The sequence below is a fragment of the Oryzias latipes genome, chromosome 13 (assembly GCF_053564925.1).
Source record: "Oryzias latipes strain Hd-rR chromosome 13, Olatipes_Hd-rR_3.1".
Classification (NCBI taxonomy): Eukaryota; Metazoa; Chordata; class Actinopteri; order Beloniformes; family Adrianichthyidae; genus Oryzias; species Oryzias latipes.
This window is the reverse complement of record NC_136249.1, coordinates 7,047,760-7,065,936: the sequence shown is the minus strand read 5'-3', so window position 1 is coordinate 7,065,936 and position 18,177 is coordinate 7,047,760. Positions and strand designations below refer to the sequence as shown.

Below are 18,177 nucleotides of genomic sequence, written 5' to 3'. Positions count from 1 at the left end.
GAATGTGTATGAATGATCCCGATGGTGGTCAGACGGGCCGTAGGCGCGAACTGGCAGCCACGCCTCTGTCAGTCTGCCCCAGGGCAGCTGTGGCAACAACCATAGCTTACCATCACCAAGTATGAATGAGGAGTGAATGAATTATGGACACAATGTAAGCGCTTTGAGTGACTCTAAAAGCATAGATAAATCCATTATTATTAATAACTTTTGACTGAGATGCACGTAACCTTTCAAAATAAAAGACACCCTATGTCGCATAGGATCATTTCAACGCAGCAAATGTAGTAGTAGTAAAATGTTAGCCGTTATAGGAACGGTAGTTGTAGGCCGAAAGGTTATTGTACCTATGCCGTGACTAAAAAAAGTTAATTTTACCATTTGTGGTCCATCTCAGGCAGACATTTGTACATCTAACAAAAACTTTTTTTAATCAGATCAAATTGACTGACTCTTACCGTATTTTACAATTCATACGTATTTTACAATTTATACGGCGCACTTAAAATCCTTAAATGTGTTCAATAGAAAAGTGTGTTCAAAATTGAAAAATACTTCACTACTCACTGACTTTTAAAATTGTATTTTTTTTAACTAGAGAGCCACAATAGACGGGCTAAAGGAGCCACATGTGGCTCTGCAGACTCCTAGTTTACAGAGTACACTTGCTATACTCAACGATACTTTAAAAAAATAACTTACTACTTTTGCCAATGGTGAATGTGACTTTATTTGTTTTTTCTAATTAAAGAAAGGTAAACTCCTGAACAGAAATATCAGTTTTATTGTTTTTTATCTTTATTTTAAACCGCGACAAACACCTTCAACTTTTAAGATTGCTATATTATCAATCCTATCGAGGAAAAACAACTAATAAGCAAAACAGCTTAAAATGCTAAGCAAAAAATGCTAGTATTTTAATTTAGCTGATAAAAGTTACACAATAGACATAGAAAAAATATCACTTTTTGAAAGTTGCTTTTATTTTTACATGAATGCCGAAACATGTAACATTACAAGTAGTCAATGTTCCGTAGTGTCATGAATGCAGCACAACAGTCCCATTGGCTGTCAACGAGACTTACGTCATCACGTTTTGGGACAACTGTTAACGTCGTGCCTTTCTGGGTCTTGCAGTGAAAGACTGAGATCCAACGTTGAAAGGCCAGCACGAGTGAGCTTTACACAAACTACATCACCCAGAATCCACAAAGCTCGACGCAAAGTTGACGTGTGTTTAGTTGACGGACCACAAAATTCTCACCATCGTCACAGTTACCGGGCATAGCTGTGTTTTTATGAAGAATATTTTTGGTTGATACTTTGATACGTTTAGTGAATTTTGTTGTTAGCGTGCAACGATGTCCGGAGAGCTGTCTATGATCGGTAAGTTAAATCTAATCGTGTTTAAAAGCTAACATAGAAATGTATATCCGGCTTCCCACCTCTGTATGTGATGATGCGTGTGTTTTCGGCTCCTCAGGCTCGGTCATCCTGGCTCTGTTTCTGGCTGGTTACCTCGGCCAGCAGTACTTGCCGCCTCCTAAGCCTAAAGTGATCGGCCTGGATTTGGGCACCACGTTCTGCTCCGTGGGGGTCTTCCACCCGGGAACCGGGGAGGTGGAAGTGATAGCGGACGAGCAGGGGAGAAAGAGCATCCCCAGCGCCGTGTCCTTCACCGCCACAGAGGTGCTGGCTGGACACGAAGCCCTGGAGCTGGCGGACAGCAACGCCCACAACACCTTCTACGATGCGAAGAGGTTCATCGGAAAGCTCTTCGAGCCGGGACTGCTGGAACAGGAGAGCGCCCGGTACCCGTTCAAGGTGAGCTCGGAAAAAACAAACCTCATGTCTGTCTCCCCATCTAAAATGATCTACCCCCCTCTTATAGGTCATCAACAACAATGGAAGCGCTGAGTTTGTGGTCTTCACCAATCGCTCCTTCACCGTGACCCCAGAGTTCATCGGCTCCAGGCTGCTGCTGAAGATGAAGAAGATGGCCGAGCTCCAGCTGGGGGTTCCCATCCAGAAAGCTGTCATCTCAGTCCCTGCAGAGTTTGACGAGAGGCAGAGGAACTACACCCAGAGGGCCGCTAACCTTGCAGGTCAGCATTGCCGCGCTTTCAATGGTTTTGATCATTTGTTTTCTTTATTTGTCCTGTTCATCAGCTGATCACACAGATGAGAGCTGAAGGCCTCCGATGTTGGACATATTTGGGGCTTATGAATCTTTTGACACACATGACAGGGGTTGACATAGCCCAGAAATTGTCCCTGGCCCACAGGGCCAGTAGTTTTTGAAAGTTACTGGCCCGACACAGCGCGACCTGCTGCCGCAGGCGGCACCCAAGCAACAGACGCCGCAGGCGGACGCAGCAAGCACCGCTTGCAACTTTAGGGGGGTCCGGGGGCATGCCCCCCTGGAAAATTTTAATTTGGTGCATTCTGGTGACATCTAGCACTTATTTATACACTTTTCAATGACTGAAAATAGAGCATATCAAACCTAAATCTGCTCTAGTCTGTTTCAGATGTTTTGAAGAGAGCACTGCAGTGTAGTAGGAAACACTAGTTAAGAAGTTTTCATGCTGCTTCTAATCACTGCTATTTCACATTTGTTCCTAATCAATAGTTAAGAAGTTTTATTGACTTTTTTGCTCTGACTGCCTTAAGGTTCTGCTTTTTGTTACTGTTGCAAAGTTACATTTACTTTTTAGATCCTTAATTACTGTTATGTTGTTCAAATTTGCAGAGTTACTTGTTTAAAGTTGCAAAGTTACATTTACTTTTTAGTTACTTTAGTTACTTAATTAAATGAAATAATTGAAAAATTAAATTCCTGAGATCATTCAGCTTTTGACTAGAAATACTTACTGCTTACAGTGTTGTAAAGAAAAACAAAATGAAGTTCTTTGACATTATATTGCATTTGAGTCTGACATTCAGGTATTTGGAGTTGCCGTTGATTCTTTGAAATTCAGCTTAAAGCTTAGACGTTTCCGCAAAATATACTTTATTGAAAAAGGTGAAAAATATATTAACGGTTATATTTTAGTGGCCCGAGCGGAGAAGTGAAAAATAAAGTCTTGTGGCCCGTGCTGCTCCAGCGAGCTGGACCGGGCCAGCGGACAAATGGCTATGTCGAGCCCTGCATGGGTTGTGTCTGAATTCCCACCCTAACTACTAAAAAACTGTATAGTGCAGCACTATGTAGTGCCCTCAGTTTTAAAAGTAATTCCGACACCGTGCTCACTACTTTTTTTTTTTTAAATGGTGGAAATGACATCATCGATGTCACAAAGTGAAAATCTAATTGCTATGAGCGTTTTGCGATGATTATTTATGAGTCCACTGTCTTCTGAAGATAAAAACGGCAGTTTGTTAAAAAACTACATTTAAAGACATTTTTTGGCAAAAATTGTTCTGACGCAATGCATTGTGGTCTATATTCTCTGATCTAGTGAGCATCGATGCACACTGGTTTTTCCACAGAGACTTCTGGGAAATTTCCAGGACACTGGATTTTGGAATTGTAGATTCAGACAGCCCTGCGAAATGGCACTGGCACTATATAGTGCACTATGTAGGGGTTAGGGGGGGAATTCTGACACAGTCATGGTGTATATTTGAATAAACCCCTTTTGTAGTTTAGAAAACTTTATTTATAGTAAATATATTTGTATCAGTTTTTTGTTGGACTGGACTGAAAAGAAGAAGAGAGAGGGATGTTAGAGTGGAGGGGGGTAAGGGCACAAAAGAAGGGGGAGAAGGGGCTGTTTAACCCTTGTGCTATCCTAAGCACTTTAACATTGGGAGTTGGGTCATCTAGACCCACTAGACAGAGCTCTGAACCTTTTTTCTTCAATGATTTGTGATCTTCACTGGTGTCCATGGATTACATGAAATCTTTCCACCTTAATCCACCTTTGTCATGGTAGGGAGAACACCTCAATGTAAGGGTGGGGTCGTCTAAGATAGAACAAGGGTTAAGGAAATAGAGGAAAACTGCCCGGCAGGTAATACTTTTTTTATTTTTAAACCCTTCATTCGACCTTCCAGGTTTGGAAATCCTGCGCGTCATCAATGAGCCCACAGCTGCAGCCATGGCCTACGGCCTGCACAAAGTGGATGTGTTCAATGTCCTGGTGGTCGACCTCGGGGGCGGGACCTTGGATGTGTCTCTGCTCAACAAACAGGGCGGCATGTTCCTCACCCGGGCGATGGCAGGTACGACTTTCCAACTTCATCTGAAAGTCATAGAAAACATTGGAATTCTATGGAGGCTATTGCTTTGAATGATGTAGGAATATTTTACACCGATAACCTGAAATTTAAGTCTATGAAGTTAAAAATGACATGTTTTTAAAGGAAATAACAAGCTGGGGGGTCAAGACTTCAGCCAGAAGCTGCTCCAGTACACCACAGAGAGAGTGCGTCAGGAGTTCGGTGTGGTCCCTACCCTCAAAGAGGACATCCATCACCTCCGGCAAGCAGTGGAAGCCGCCAAGCTCAACCTCACCCTCCACGCCACGGCTACAGTCAGCGTGCCGCTGCACCTTCACAGCCACCAGGCCTCCGGGGGCCCCAGGACCTCTGCGGTTCTCTTTCGGACGGTGATCACCCGCGCGCTCTTCGAGGAGCTCAACGAGGAGCTCTTCCAGAAGATCCTGGCGCCAATCAAGACCGTGTTGGCGGAAGGCCACCTCGGGAAGGAGGACGTGGATGAAATAGTGTTGGTTGGAGGCTCCACCCGGATACCACGGATCCGGGAGATCATCAGGCAGTTCTTTGGGAAGGAGCCCAACACGTCGGTGGACCCGGACCTGGCCGTGGTCACGGGCGTGGCCATTCAGGCCGGCATCATGGGCGGCTCCTGGCCGCTGCAAGTGAGCGCGGTGGAGATCCCCAACAGACACCTGCGCAAAACGAACTTCAGCTAATCCTAGGACGCCGTCAGAGACCTGCCGCTGCAGCCAACGGTGCCAAACCTCAAACATGCACTTTACAGATCCACACAGCCGTCTGAGAAACGCCCCCTGCTGGGCAGTGGGAGCGAGGCATCGGCGTGCCAGTGACTGCTAAAGCTTGCAGCGGTTTGGCATTGAGCGCCACAGCATGGCGTGCGAGCACGTTTGAGGTCACAGATAATAATCTGCTGCTCATTCAGGGAACAGATGCTCGTGTTGAAGGCGTTTTGAGAAGAGCCGTTGCACCTTCATCTTTATTTATGTCTGCTTTCTTTTTGTCAAAGTGTTTCTGCCTTTTCAGAAAGCTGCTATTCGTTTGAGAGGAGCTCACAGTGCAGCTTCACATCTGCACGCTTTCATCAGCAAACGTAGATTTGAGCTCCGCTATGAAGCATCAGGTCGTCTACAGTTTTGTCTTCTGCTGAGCTTCAGGTAAAAGTCCCCTGATCCTCAAAAGAAGAAACAGAGGAGCCTTAATGTTTACAACATGTAGAAGCCTAAAAGGAAAAGGGTCAACTGGAGCAAATCTCTTGTGCATTTGTGGCTCTACAGAAGGACCAAAGTGATGCTCAGTGGTGCCTTGTGTGCTCTGAGAAAGGTGTCTCTTGTATTTTTTGTTGTTTCTGAAAAAAAGACGTAAAGTAGAACCTCAATGTGAACTTTTTTTTTTCTGTCCTGCTTTGATTTGAGCAGGAAGGTCATCTTCCATTTCCCTCTGAGGCTCAGCAGCCCAGGCTGACCAGTTTACACACATATTAAAATGGTGTTCTATTGAAACATTGTATTTATTTTAAATACTTTCAAATGATGAAAAGCAAACATTTGGGATCTGATTTTTCCTCCTCTGAACTAACAGAAACAAGGAGTTCCACCGTCTCTATTAGAAGGAAAGACGAATCGGACTTTTGTAGTTCTGCACTCCAGATTCGGTCAATTCTGAGGTTTGAAAGGAGTCCAGGGATTTTTACCATCTATTCATGTGGTTTTCCTCCTTTCAGAACCTTTGGATTACAGGTAAAGGAAGGTGCTTCTCCTCCATTCCCTCTCTAAAGCAGCCCATGTGGTTTGAAAAGGGGGATTTTTGAGCAATCGTATTCTGTAAATCCAGAGAACGTTTGTCTTCCTGTGTCCCTCTGTCTGGTCTGGAGTTTAAGTCTTTTTCTAAAGCAGGGGGGGGCCCAAACGTTTTTGCTCAAAAGGCCAAAATCTAAATGTGATCCCGCTCCGTGGGCCAAATACGACACGTTTTTTTGTGCACGTCATGAAATAAAAGCAGAAGAAAATGGTTCTACAGGAAACTCAGAGGTAAAAACCAATAAAAAAACCGGTGCAAGTTAAAATATCACAAGCTTTAATCTAGACTTTGGAGGCACAGTAAAACTCAAACACAATCCAAATGTGAGAAAACTTCAGCATTCCCCCTTCAAAGCTCGATTTTGCACTTTTATTCCTCACTTTCAGAAAAACCATGTTTCCTAAAATCAAAATAAAAGCGATTAGTGAAAAGCTGAACTGTTGCTTGGGGTTTTTATTTGTCCAACGGCCGTCTTGTTCATTTGGCTGGCTAGAGCATCTCAAATAATTAGACACAGCACCACATGCAATATACAAAAAAGAAACAAAACAAATGCAAGACTTTGTGATTTAAACACATCTTTACAACAATGGAAAGAGTTAAAACAGACTCGCACACAGCAGCAATGCTAAAACCAGAAGATATCTTACAACGAGTCAATACTTCGCCCATCTGTAAACATGGCTTTTCTCTCTAAATCTAGTTTTGGAATGGTTGAACAACGGCAAACTAAAGTCCTAACGGCGAGCAGGAGCAAAATGAAAAGCTCTTTGCTTCATGCTACGATAAAGTCGGACAAAAAGCCTCTTCATCTGCGAGTGGAACGTCGACAGCGTTTAAAATATTGTACCTGAAAGGCAGAAATCTCTAAAAGGAGCAGGAGTTTTCTCACTCCAAGGGCCCACTTTTAGATGGCAAAGAAAGAAATCACAGAATTCCATCAACAAGTGCTTACAGTCCTGTGTGACAAACAACATGTCAAACAAGAGAAATGCTATATTTACACTATTTACAGTGTGCAGAAAGCTGTTCAGAGTTTGGACTGAAGCAGGAATGGTGGGAACGTTTCCTCTTCAAGCAGCTGCATCAAACACCTCGAATCACTGACTGGTTGGTGTAGTAGTTGTAGCCATCCATGTACGGCTCCTCGTCAGCTCCAATGTCGTTCCTCACCTCTAGAGGGCGACAAACAGAAAAGAAGTAGGTGCTTTGCCGCTCTGACCTGGCAAATCTGCCCTTTTGGTGGAGGCGCGAGCCTTTGCTCAGTTCATGAACTCACCTTTCATCTCCCACACAACGGGCTGTCTAAACCCTGACTGGAGGATTAAATGTTCGCCCAAACAACTCGTCTCCATGGGGGAGGATTGTGTGGGAGGACAGGGATGATGGGATGAACGGATGGATGGAAAGGAAAATGCAAGGTAGGTAGAAGGGGTTGAAGGCAATGAGGGAGGCGCTTGATGCATGGAGGAAAAGCAGGAGTCGCTGCCTGCGAGGAGGACGGGGATGGTAGAGCGATGAGGAGCATGTCACACAAACGATGGGGCAGGGAGGTTACTGGGGTTGATCTTTGCCATGAAAGAGAGGAAGAGGAGGAGAACTGAAAACGTTTGCGTTTAGATGCATGCAGTGACATGCTAGCAACACGTTTGTCTGCCTCAGTAACGATGAACAACACCACACGTCAAAACGGAGGCTGCTCAACGCAAAAACCCGCGAGGTCCTCACCAGAAAAGATGAGTTTCTCCTTCATGACGTTGACATCTCGACTGGACGTCCTGACCGAGGCGCTCAGCATGATCTGCTCAGGGTTGTAGCTGCGCATGCCGCTCATCCGATACCTGTGGAGGTCAGGCGGAGTCAGATTTCCCAGCGCATTACAATCTGCTCACACAAATGTGTGTGGGTGGAGATCATCGCTGAAGGGACTGCTATAGGGTCTGTATCATTGACTGTATATGAGAACTGGACAGAGTGACCCCTGCCCCCTAGCGTTCCAAACAGGAAGTACCCGCTGGTTCCGAGCCAAAATCCCATAGACGTCTATAGAGCAATAAACACCGTTTTGTTTTATATTCTAACTATATTTATGTGATGTGTGCTGTTGACCTTTGACCAGGTCACCCTAGCAAGAGAGATCTTGATCTCCGTGGGTTAAACAAAGATGAAATAAAAAAATAGCTCTTTATTTCTCTATCCAAGTCTATGGAAGTTTGGTTTCTTGGAGCCGTCAATTCCTTCATATCTGGAACGCCAAGGGGGGGAGGGGTCACTCAGTCCAGTTCTCATATACAGTCACCGGGAAGATTAAGGTCATGTTGAGCTTTTCTAGGTCAAATACACACTTCATACTAATTTAGAGAAGTTGAGTCGATGCCATTTTGTCCCGAATGTTCCTCAAATGGTCCGTGGTCAGAAAGTTGAAGGGGACTTTCGTTAGCCAAAACACTTCATACTTTGGTGCCTCCAAACCAATTAGACAAACAATGACTTCCTGTGAGGGCCTGTAAATCCACTAAGCCATTTTTACGTTCATCAGCAGAACTAAAGACTTTGTTCTGTCCTCTGGACTCCAAGCGCAGCTCCGTTGAGCTGCGGAGCGTCCCTGTAGCCAGAGTTCGACTGATTTGGTTTCCTGTGTGGAAAGTCTTAATGAAATGAAGTCTACTGCTTTCAGAACAGCTGTAACTAAAACACTGAGGCTGTTAGGAGCAGAAAGGATTTAATGAGTCCACTTCCATGGGAGCTAATCTTATGGCGACTTTCCCCATGAGTGCAGACTCACGATTCACTTTGCTCTTTCAGTCATTCCCCTTAATGATACAGATGATTAATTTGAAGCCCCCTCGTCCCTCTGTGCACTGTGCGTCACTACATTTTGTGTATTTATTTCATTTTGGGTAAAAAGTGATACAAAAAGACTTTTTTTCTCTCAAGAGAAGACGAGGAGAAACACCACCGAAGAAACACAGATGAGGAAAACAAAAATAGATGTTTTGAACATTGGAGAGAAAGGATTATGAATCTTAATTGACCGGAGCAAAGAAAAAGAAAAAAAGGGGGAGTGGGGAGGCTAAAAAGGTGAGAGAACACAAACGCATGGAGAGAAATAGAGGATTTTGGGTTCAGCAGGGGTGACCCAGTTACCTGATTATGTGATAGCTGAGAGAAGATGCCAGAATGCAGCAGAGGAGGAGGAGGAGGAGGAGGAGGAGGAGAGCATGCACACCGGGCAGAGGAGAAGGGTGGAAAAGATAGAAAAGGACAAAAGGAGGAGGGAGAAAGAAAAAGAGGTCAGTTTGGAAGCCAGCAGGAGTCACAAAGAAGAGGACAGAAAGATCTCTCCAGCCCAGGGAAGACGGGAGGACAGGCCGTCTGTCTGCCGGGTCGCCAAACGGAAACACTGGAAGAGTGCAAAGTGTTCGACTAGGAAGAAACATAAACGTCTTCACTAGGACGAGGAGAAATCTAAAACACACACAAATCTACTTCAGTTTCTGTAATCTGTCAAATATTTGCTTTATGGGTCACCAGAAAAGAACACGTCAGCTGCAACCCTGTTGTTAGTCGAGACGCTGGAGGACAAAAGTCTGATGAGAACATTGAATCAGATTCAGTCGTGAAGGGGCCTTCTGGGTAAGAGACGTTTCTGTTTCCATCACATGCCTAAAAAGTAACGGGCAGATTTTTTATAGATGAAGATCTGTGCCAGACACTCCTGTTTTCACTGCGTCTGGTTTCAGATCAGCATTTGTACAAAAATAAAGGCTGGTTTTGTTTGCTGCAGCGCCCAACAGTCTAAACTCATACAAGCCTTCATTTGCGATAAGCGGCCAGGGCCCCGACACCCTCGAGCTGTTGCCGTTACGGAGCTGGCATTTACCCCTTAGGGTGGGGGAACTGTAAAGGATTTGCACTTACTTCTGTAAAATAAATATTCCTACAATAACAGCAAAGGAGATGAGGTCTGCAGACACCCACATCAGGCAGTATTCATTTGGTCTCTGAAAATACAAAAACATACAAGTCAGCAGAGGGGAAAGTAGCAGAGATCCTCCACTGGGGGGAGCTGGTGCACCCCTACATCACTGTCACAGGCCCCAACTGAGGAAAACCAGAACCACATTATTTTTGATGATACTATTCTGTCTCCTAAGGGTCTCGACATGAAGCATCAGCTCTAAAGTCATAGTGACAGTCTAATAAACTCTGTCTGAACTGTACAGCCGGAGACCAAGAGTCCAGTTTTCCTGCAGAGGCCCCGTATGGAGGGACATATGGGGACACTGGGCGCCATCCTGCTTAGTCTGAGGCCGGGAAACAGCCAACAATCTCCTCTGAGGAACAACAAAAGCAGCAGGTAGGAAGGAGCTGAGGTGTCATCTTTGCAGAATCACTTTAAATGTAGGATTTTAGAATCCAGAACAATATTGGACAGAAAAAAAATAAAAACGACAAATATTGATATCAGATACGACTGGATTACATCTGTTTAAATTGAACAATTAATGAATGTAAAGCCATCTGTTGCTGAGCAGAAATGCTCCGGGGTGTTTGAGAAAATGTATTTATTTAAAGTCTCACTGCGATCCTCTTTAGTTAGCGTTTCCTGTGGTCTTTTAATTATGATTAAGCCATGTGTAGCCAAAATAAATTAAAAAAACAGTCGTTTTCTAGAACATAGTTTCTGCAGAGCGGCAGGAGTTCATCAGAAATTCCCCTTACTCCACACTGTTGGTGAGGAGTAAGCCCGCCCCCATTTCCCATCATCCCTTTGTTTACGCTCTCTCCTGCTCGCTCTTTACAACCCCAAGCTAACATTGGTCGGGCTACAAAAATGGCGACCAGTATTTATGCTCTTCGTCCGTCCAGTTTTGATGCCCATTCCAGGTCAGACGAGGTCAACAAAGACGAACACGGATCCGTTCGTCTATAAGGAAATGCTGGGATGAATGGTCTTCTATGGGTCAGCTTCATGTCAGACTTTATAAACGCTGAGAAACCGTACAGTGTTAGTCGTCTGAATCAGTTAGAAATAAAACAAATAAGATTGGTTTCCATGAAAGGTAGTCCTCCTCACCATGAGCCAACTTGGGTAAGGCACCTTTTTGAGGACATGCGGGGCCTCAGAGGAGACTGCGGACACTCCGCTGCACCACAGCACCGAGTACAGCCATGGATCATTGACAGTGTAGAGGGTGAGGTCAATGTGAGATTGTGAGAAGTTCCTGAAGATAGACACACAAACAAATAAAGATCAGAGCATCAGCCTGCATCTACAAGGACGCGGTCATAACTGAGCTGGCTTCTAACCAACTAAAAAACATCAGACACGTTTAACGTTGACATTTCTATGTCAGAACGAAAACAGTCACATTCTTGATTCTACCTTATTTCTGACTAAATCTGCATCTACAACATGTGAGGCTGAACCCTTCATGGAGGCTGTGGACTGGTGCAGAGCAGGAACGATGCTAGGAGTCGCATAAACGATGAAAGAACATGTTCTTGAGGCTGCGGGGTGAGGGTTCAAATCTGACAATGCAGTTGGAGATGGAAAGAACCCAATCTGACACACTTAGATTAAATGCCATCTTTTAAAGAATGTTCCAATCGTAGTGTGCAAGAAATCCCCACGGCAAATCTCACTAGTGTCTTTGTAGGCGGGACACCTGACCTCCTGCTGCCTCCAGCGTTGCATTCGTCTCTTTTGGAGCTCCATAAAAATGCTGCATGAACTTCAAATGCAATCATGCTTAAAATCTAATACCTCAACTAACTAACTTAAACATGAGGCTTGACTAAATGTATTTAATTCGATAAAGAAGGAAATGTGATTGTTGAAGTAGGTTTTGCTAAATAAACAGAATCTAAAATATAAACTCACTATATTACCAGAAGTGTTGGCTCACCCATCACTAAGATCAGAATCAGGTCTCCTGATCTCTTGACCCGGCCAAACGTGTATAAAATCAAGCACCAACATAAATATCATGTCCTTATTAATAACAAATGGAAATAACTGTATAAATTTTCTTTTTTTTTACTTGGCATCCAAATCCCTTGCATTCATGCATGTATAATAACATACTGTATTCAAGCCAGTTTAGTAAAAAGTACTTTTAGATAAAAGGGATCAAACGAGCTTAAATTTCATCTGCCGGTAAATGGCTTTATTGTTTGAAATAATAAAACATGGAAAGTTATTTGAAAGATAAAAAAGTCTGAATTATTTTTTTTTTCTTGCAGCAAAGGCCGATGCTTTGCAGATTTGGAAACTGTCCTAACAGATGAACCGCTTCACTGCTAAGCTCTACACACGACTTCAAAGCGACACAGATTAAAGTTGTCCTCATCGAAAAGAGAAACCTCATCATTTTCATCCTGTGACCAGAACTCCACATAAGGGAAATGTACACATGATTAACTAGTAACTATTAGGAAAATGTCTCAGTTCTCTGCATTCTGAAGACACAAAAAAGCAAATAAACAATTTTTTATCAACTAAAACTGGGTTCCAAATGTAAATACACAATCAGAAATGAAAGCGCCTTCCCGCTGAAGGCTCAGCAGCACAAGCGCACATGTACGGCTGATACGGCATGACATTGTAATGAGGCCACACCTGACTTCGTTTGTGCTGACTCTGTTGTATCTCAGCAGCATCCTGCTGACGTCAGACTGCTGCAGACTTTGAAGACTGCATTTCACCAGTGATGTCTGGATCAGGCCAGGCGCTTGCTGCCTCACTTCAGCCCTTTGCTCATCAGTAGTCCACATCACCTGATTGCAGCAAAAACAGACACATTTTATATTTGTCTACTTTTCATTAAAAAAAACAACAACAACATAAAGGAACACAATGCAGAGGATTTCCCTCATTGTAGCACATTTACCAGGCGTTGAGGTATCCCAGACTGCTGCACTACTTTCAGCGTATCATTGATCCAGCTGTGGTGGTGGGGGTGATCCGGGGGGGGTCTCTGCAGTCGGAAAACCACAGAGCTGTTGGTAATGGAGGCCAGCTTTAGAAGTTCCTCCAGGCTGCACACACTCTGGTTGGCGATCTTTGTCTTCTCGGATGAGGACAGGCTGGGAACCGTCCAGAAGGGGTCGTCCTGAAACCAGCCGGCAGGGAAAATAGGTCACGGTTGTTTTTAACTGCCGTGTAATTACTGGCTGTTCTGAGATGGCTTTGAATTAGTCAGAACAGAGGATAACATTTTGGTTGGAACACACAGGGATTTCAGGAACTGCCAAAAACGACAAACAAACAACTTCAGCAGAGGAGAAATAAACAACAAACACTTCATCAGGACTACTTAGAACAGAACATTGAGGTTTTGTTTTTTTTTTGTTTTTTTTGGGGGGGGGGGTCATCTTAAAATGAATGAAAAACCATACTATGAATTTGAAAAACAAAATTGAAAAAAGGTTTAAACTCAAAAAGTACACATTGTAAACCAGAAGGAACTATTGAAAAGTTGAACATAATATTGAAAATTAAAAAAAAAAGGGCTTGAAAGAACTATTAAAAAATTGAAAAATAATAATTAAGACGGTCACCAAATACTTTTTTGTCCTGGTGCTCCCTCTTTGCTTTCAGTTCTCTATTTCGGTTCAATTCAGTTTTCCTGCTGAGCTGATCCCGTTTTTACGTGGGGGCAGGGTTTTAAGCTGATTGGCTACCAGGTCATGATTTCCCATGTACTGACGAGGATTCCTCACTACCATTTTCTCAGACAGACATGAACATTTGTACAATTGTCTTTCTTGTTTAAATTCTCAAGAATGAAAACAAGAATCTAACCACGATGAAGATTTCTGTAACATTGGCTAGCTGAATGTGCCGGCGTAGGTACCATAACCATTTGGCCTGCAATAACCGTTCGGGGTCCTTTCGACTGAGGGTAACGTCACACTACGGCAGTGCTTCTCAGGGGAGCGCGCCCCCCGGGGTACCGCAATGCAATGCCAGGGGGGGCGCGCAGTAGTGGCGGTTTTAGGTAATACTGGCAAATGTCCGGGGTGCAAATTTACGGGTGGTGGTGGTGACAGCAGCTCAGTGCTTGGAAAAAAATCTGTGCCACTATAGGTTTACTATCATCTGTTATATCACAGAGTTAGTATCAGCCTGAAACTGAACTGCCATTCCTGCAGTTGGTTCATGTGTGTGAGAAGGAGAGGGGAGGGGTAGTGGGTCAGGCTGCGAGGTGGAACGCGCACGCGGAGAGCTGCCTCTGTTGCGCAACACCTGGATCATGGCATGCCTTTAGGTGACTCAGCTCATGCGAATAATGTCATTCTTTATTAACTATTGTAGACATTTTGATGACGCGTCTTTATTTTCCATCAATTTATTCTTTGTCTTTCTGTCGTTTAGTTGGTGTCAGACAGAAATACAGCAGGTAATGCAGGAAAACAGCTGCACTTTGAGATCATAAATAAACAATCCATCATGTAGAAAAAAATCAGCACAGTGTTTTTATCTATTTCTTCAGACTATACCGGTAAATATATTGATGCTGCTGTGTCAATGTTTCAGATCAATTTACATTTAATATTATTTATTGATTGACTTATTTTTTGCAGCATCAAATGGTTCAGTTGGTCAAAATGTTTCTAGTTTAAATAAGGACTGACAGATTTTTTTTTATTTCAGGCACTTTTAGGTTCTTTTCTGTTTTAGACTAGAACAGAGTTTCTGTGTGGCTAAATAAAGTTAGTATTTATTGAAAGTGGATTTTTATTGCTTTTTTCTTATGTTAATGTTAAAAGATACAACTTTAGGTATACTTACACAATTTTTATAGATACTAACCTAATATATTGTCACCGCGTGACTGTGTGTGTGTGTAGGGGGGGGGAAACCTTTTCTTTTTCCTAGGAGGGGCCTGGCAAAATATAATTGAGAAGCACTACACTACAGTAGCCCCACTAGGACAAACTACGTAGCGTGGAGATCTGCTCGGGCTCTATATATTTTCATTTCACGTTTCCTTTTCTAACCCAAAGTTCTTTTCCCTTAGAATTACGTCTGACATTCTTCTTTGTAGTGTTTATAGAGAGATTTTGCCACAACCCACTTAGTAAAAACATATGTGGCTGTTAGAATGAACCTGCTGCTCCACAGAGTGAACCGTATCTCTGATCAGAGCAGCTGGAGTCTCGTAGCTTTGTGTTTGTAGGGAAGGTGCTTTGTTATAGTGTTCGGTCCGGAGAAGCGTTTGGACCGCAGTCCGTTCAGCTGCAATGCACTTAATAATAATCACAATAATAAAAGCATGTTTAGAAGAAAATCTCACTCTATGTCGGAGCTGTTTGTTTACAACAGACTTCATAATATCTTCGTTTATGGTAGTATAGCAAATTGTCCAGACCAATCACTGTCTGACCTGCATCGGACCAACGGACAGCTAATCACATAATGTGACGTCAGCACTAGTCCAAGGACCCAGAACGGTTGTTGCAGCCAAATGGTTAATCATCTTTTTTTCATGTTTTTTAACGAGTTATTCAGTGTATAAACTGACTAGTCAAAGCACGTGTAAACAAAAGCACGTGGTGCCCGCTGGCCCCCACCTCAAACTTTTGACAGATTCTCCTGAACCCGCCTTCAGTGGTAGGGGTGTGGTCTTTGAACATGCTCACTCCTGATTGGCAACAGTAGTTGCCATAGAGACTTATCACTGTCATAAGTTTGTCTGTCACTGTCGCATTTTCAACATCACAACTAAAATCTGTTTTCAACAGTATTTTTTTTCTGCTCCTGATTTACAATGATTTGAATGAAGAAATACTCAGAAATGCAATTTTATTACATATGTAAAGTCCCAGAGGTACTTTAAATGGAAGTACCTTTAGGAACCACTCCCCAGCATTGAGCTGCTGCAGATCGGTCCAGTTGAAAGATGATGCGTTGAGTGTTTGCCTCTCTGGAAAAACCTTTTCCACATCTGTGGTCCTCCGGAGATCGAGATCGTGCATTAGGAAGGGCACGCCATCAACACTAGTGATTGATAGGGAAAGAAATGAATTACGCTGAGGAGTTACAGTAGTTAACCCTTCAAAAGAAGAAGAATTTTGATTCTTTTATTCTTAAAAAGGACTTAAAAAAAGCTCAAATTATGTTCTGAAAGTGAAAGAAAGTGCAGCCATTGGATTCTTTGAAAATTTGGGTTTTCTTAAGGTTCACACCAACACGCCATCCGGCAAGCAGCTACAAGTAAACCTGTTCATTTGATTTGACTTTCAAATGTTCAACCACAAAATGAAACTAAACATTTGAATGATAAATACTCTCAGAATGCCTTCGTTAACACAAGAATGAATACCTTTTGATTGGATGCTCTCCTCAGGCACTAAACACCATTCGATCCGTTTTTCGTTTCTTTTTTCCTGATGAATTTACTCAGCCCTACCAGGAGCTCGTCGTCTCAGCTACACACTATAGTCTGGCTTCAGGTTCACTGCTGTATGAAAAATGAACAAAACCTGTCGTACTTGTCAATACGCAGCACTAATCAATGTCACACAAATGCCGGATCATTTCCCTTCAGCATAAAGCTGCACTGTTCCTCCACCCATCTGGTGCTGCAGACGCCAAACATTAAATATCTGCAGCGAAAGCTGAAAGAAATAAACCGTCTGCACTTTTTTCTGCTGGATGGAGAAGTTTTGGTTACATCAAGTTGATAGATAAAGAGAGATAGAGAGATGGATAAATAAATCCCAGAAATACAGCTTAGAGGAGAAATGTTTAAAAAGTAGCAGCAGCTGGACAAGGGAAAAAACTAGTATGATTTCATCAACATTTTCAACAATGTGATATAAATGACAGGGATCTATACAAGTTATTGTATTTAGCTGTGGTGAAATAAATGCCAAAATCATTCAGTCGCTTGTGTCATCAAGCAGAAAAAAGACGTGTTAGTTATGTTTTCTACTCTGCTGTCCGTACAATACCATTAAGCCACCATGAGCTTAAGGTCCCACTTCAAACTTTTGATCCATTATGAAAGGGTTTCCGCTGGTCTTTCATTAGGCTGTTTTTATCCAAAATTAAAAGAAAACAAAACTGTATCGTTTATTAGAGCAGTTTCTGCATAGCTGCAATCATTTGTTTACACTTCTCGCACTAGCTTACAGCCCCTCGCACCCCAAACAGAACATTAGCAGTGCAACAAAAACGGCAAGCAATATTTGAGGTATCCATTGGTACAGTTCAGATCCAGATTCCAGCTGAGACGAGGAAAACAAAGACGTACATAGATCTATTTTTCTTCAAGTGGATTCATCAGAATGCAGCGGAGCAGGGAGCTTGTGGCCCACCCACCGCATTTTCTACCTCACAACTACAGCAGTTTGTCATCTGCTCTGAGTCACAACTATTTGAAGAAGAAAAAGAAACTCAATACAATTTATAAAAAAATGTATACATGTTAGAAACACCAAAACAACTTTCTATCAGAGTGGGTCCTTAAGAGCTTTACCTTTCCAAAGTCCTATTGTTCTTTACACACCAGTAAAGGGATAAACAGACTTTGAATTGGTGATTAGCTTACCGACAGGAGGCATTGTTTGAATAAAGAAATGACACGATGAATGGAATGTCACGACTTTGGTAAAAGTTGGATTAAAGTAAACCAGCTGTACTGATTTGGTATCATTCATTCACTCATCTTCTTCCATTTGTCCCTTTTGGGGTCACGGGGCTGCTGGAGCCTATCCCAGACACTTATGGGCGAAGGCGGGGGACACTCTGGACAGGTCGCCAGTCTGTCGCAGGTGATTTGGTATAATTTGCAAAAATAAATGTAGATCCAAATCTCAAGACTTATTTCAAACTGAAACTTTTGAGAATGCCATAAACAAGCTGAACCGTGTCACCTTTACCCGCACTTTGAAATGCGTTTCCTCTGTTGCTGGTGGAAAGCTACCCTGACGGTTTCTGTGCAAATCAGATTCCAGATTTTTCCACACTTCTTTCTGGTAGAGGTTGCAACGTTATGTTGGAATGTGGCTGAACTCCAGGTTTGATTGGTTTGTTGTTCACCTGTCCGCACATACCGTCAGGGCTCGCCGCAGTGAATCAGCTTTTACTGATTCACACGTGGTTTGGCAATATTTTTTACA

At 43.0% G+C, this 18,177-nt stretch overlaps 2 protein-coding genes across 7 annotated transcripts in view; one reads left to right on the top strand and one right to left on the bottom strand.

The window, feature by feature from the left end:
• The first annotated feature begins 1,123 nt into the window (after positions 1-1,123).
• hspa13 (heat shock protein 70 family, member 13) lies at positions 1,124-6,479 on the top strand. The gene is made up of 5 exons (XM_004075871.5): positions 1,124-1,386; positions 1,484-1,824; positions 1,892-2,105; positions 4,060-4,227; positions 4,369-6,479. The coding sequence occupies exons 1-5, from the start codon at positions 1,362-1,364 to the stop codon at positions 4,938-4,940; spliced, it is 1,320 nt and encodes a 439-aa protein (XP_004075919.1). The 5' UTR covers positions 1,124-1,361; the 3' UTR covers positions 4,941-6,479.
• The window catches only part of gdpd5b (glycerophosphodiester phosphodiesterase domain containing 5b), a 49,764-nt gene continuing 37,888 nt past the window's right edge, over positions 6,302-18,177 (bottom strand). Inside the window, exons 10-18 of one of the 6 annotated variants that reach the window (XR_909905.4) lie at positions 15,901-16,051; positions 12,939-13,160; positions 12,668-12,825; positions 11,123-11,270; positions 9,964-10,046; positions 9,190-9,204; positions 7,771-7,883; positions 7,322-7,610; positions 6,302-7,217 (exon numbers count right to left, since the gene is read on the bottom strand). Coding sequence is in view for 2 of the 6 variants with exons in the window: in XM_004075928.5 (XP_004075976.2) it covers positions 7,129-7,217; positions 7,771-7,883; positions 9,190-9,204; positions 9,964-10,046; positions 11,123-11,270; positions 12,668-12,825; positions 12,939-13,160; positions 15,901-16,051 (979 nt within the window). In the remaining 4 variants the exon portion in view is untranslated. The remainder of the gene's footprint in view (positions 7,218-7,321; positions 7,611-7,770; positions 7,884-9,189; positions 9,205-9,963; positions 10,047-11,122; positions 11,271-12,667; positions 12,826-12,938; positions 13,161-15,900; positions 16,052-18,177) is intronic. The other 5 variants (XR_013647108.1, XR_002291580.3, XM_004075928.5 and 2 more) reach the window with 5 other exon arrangements.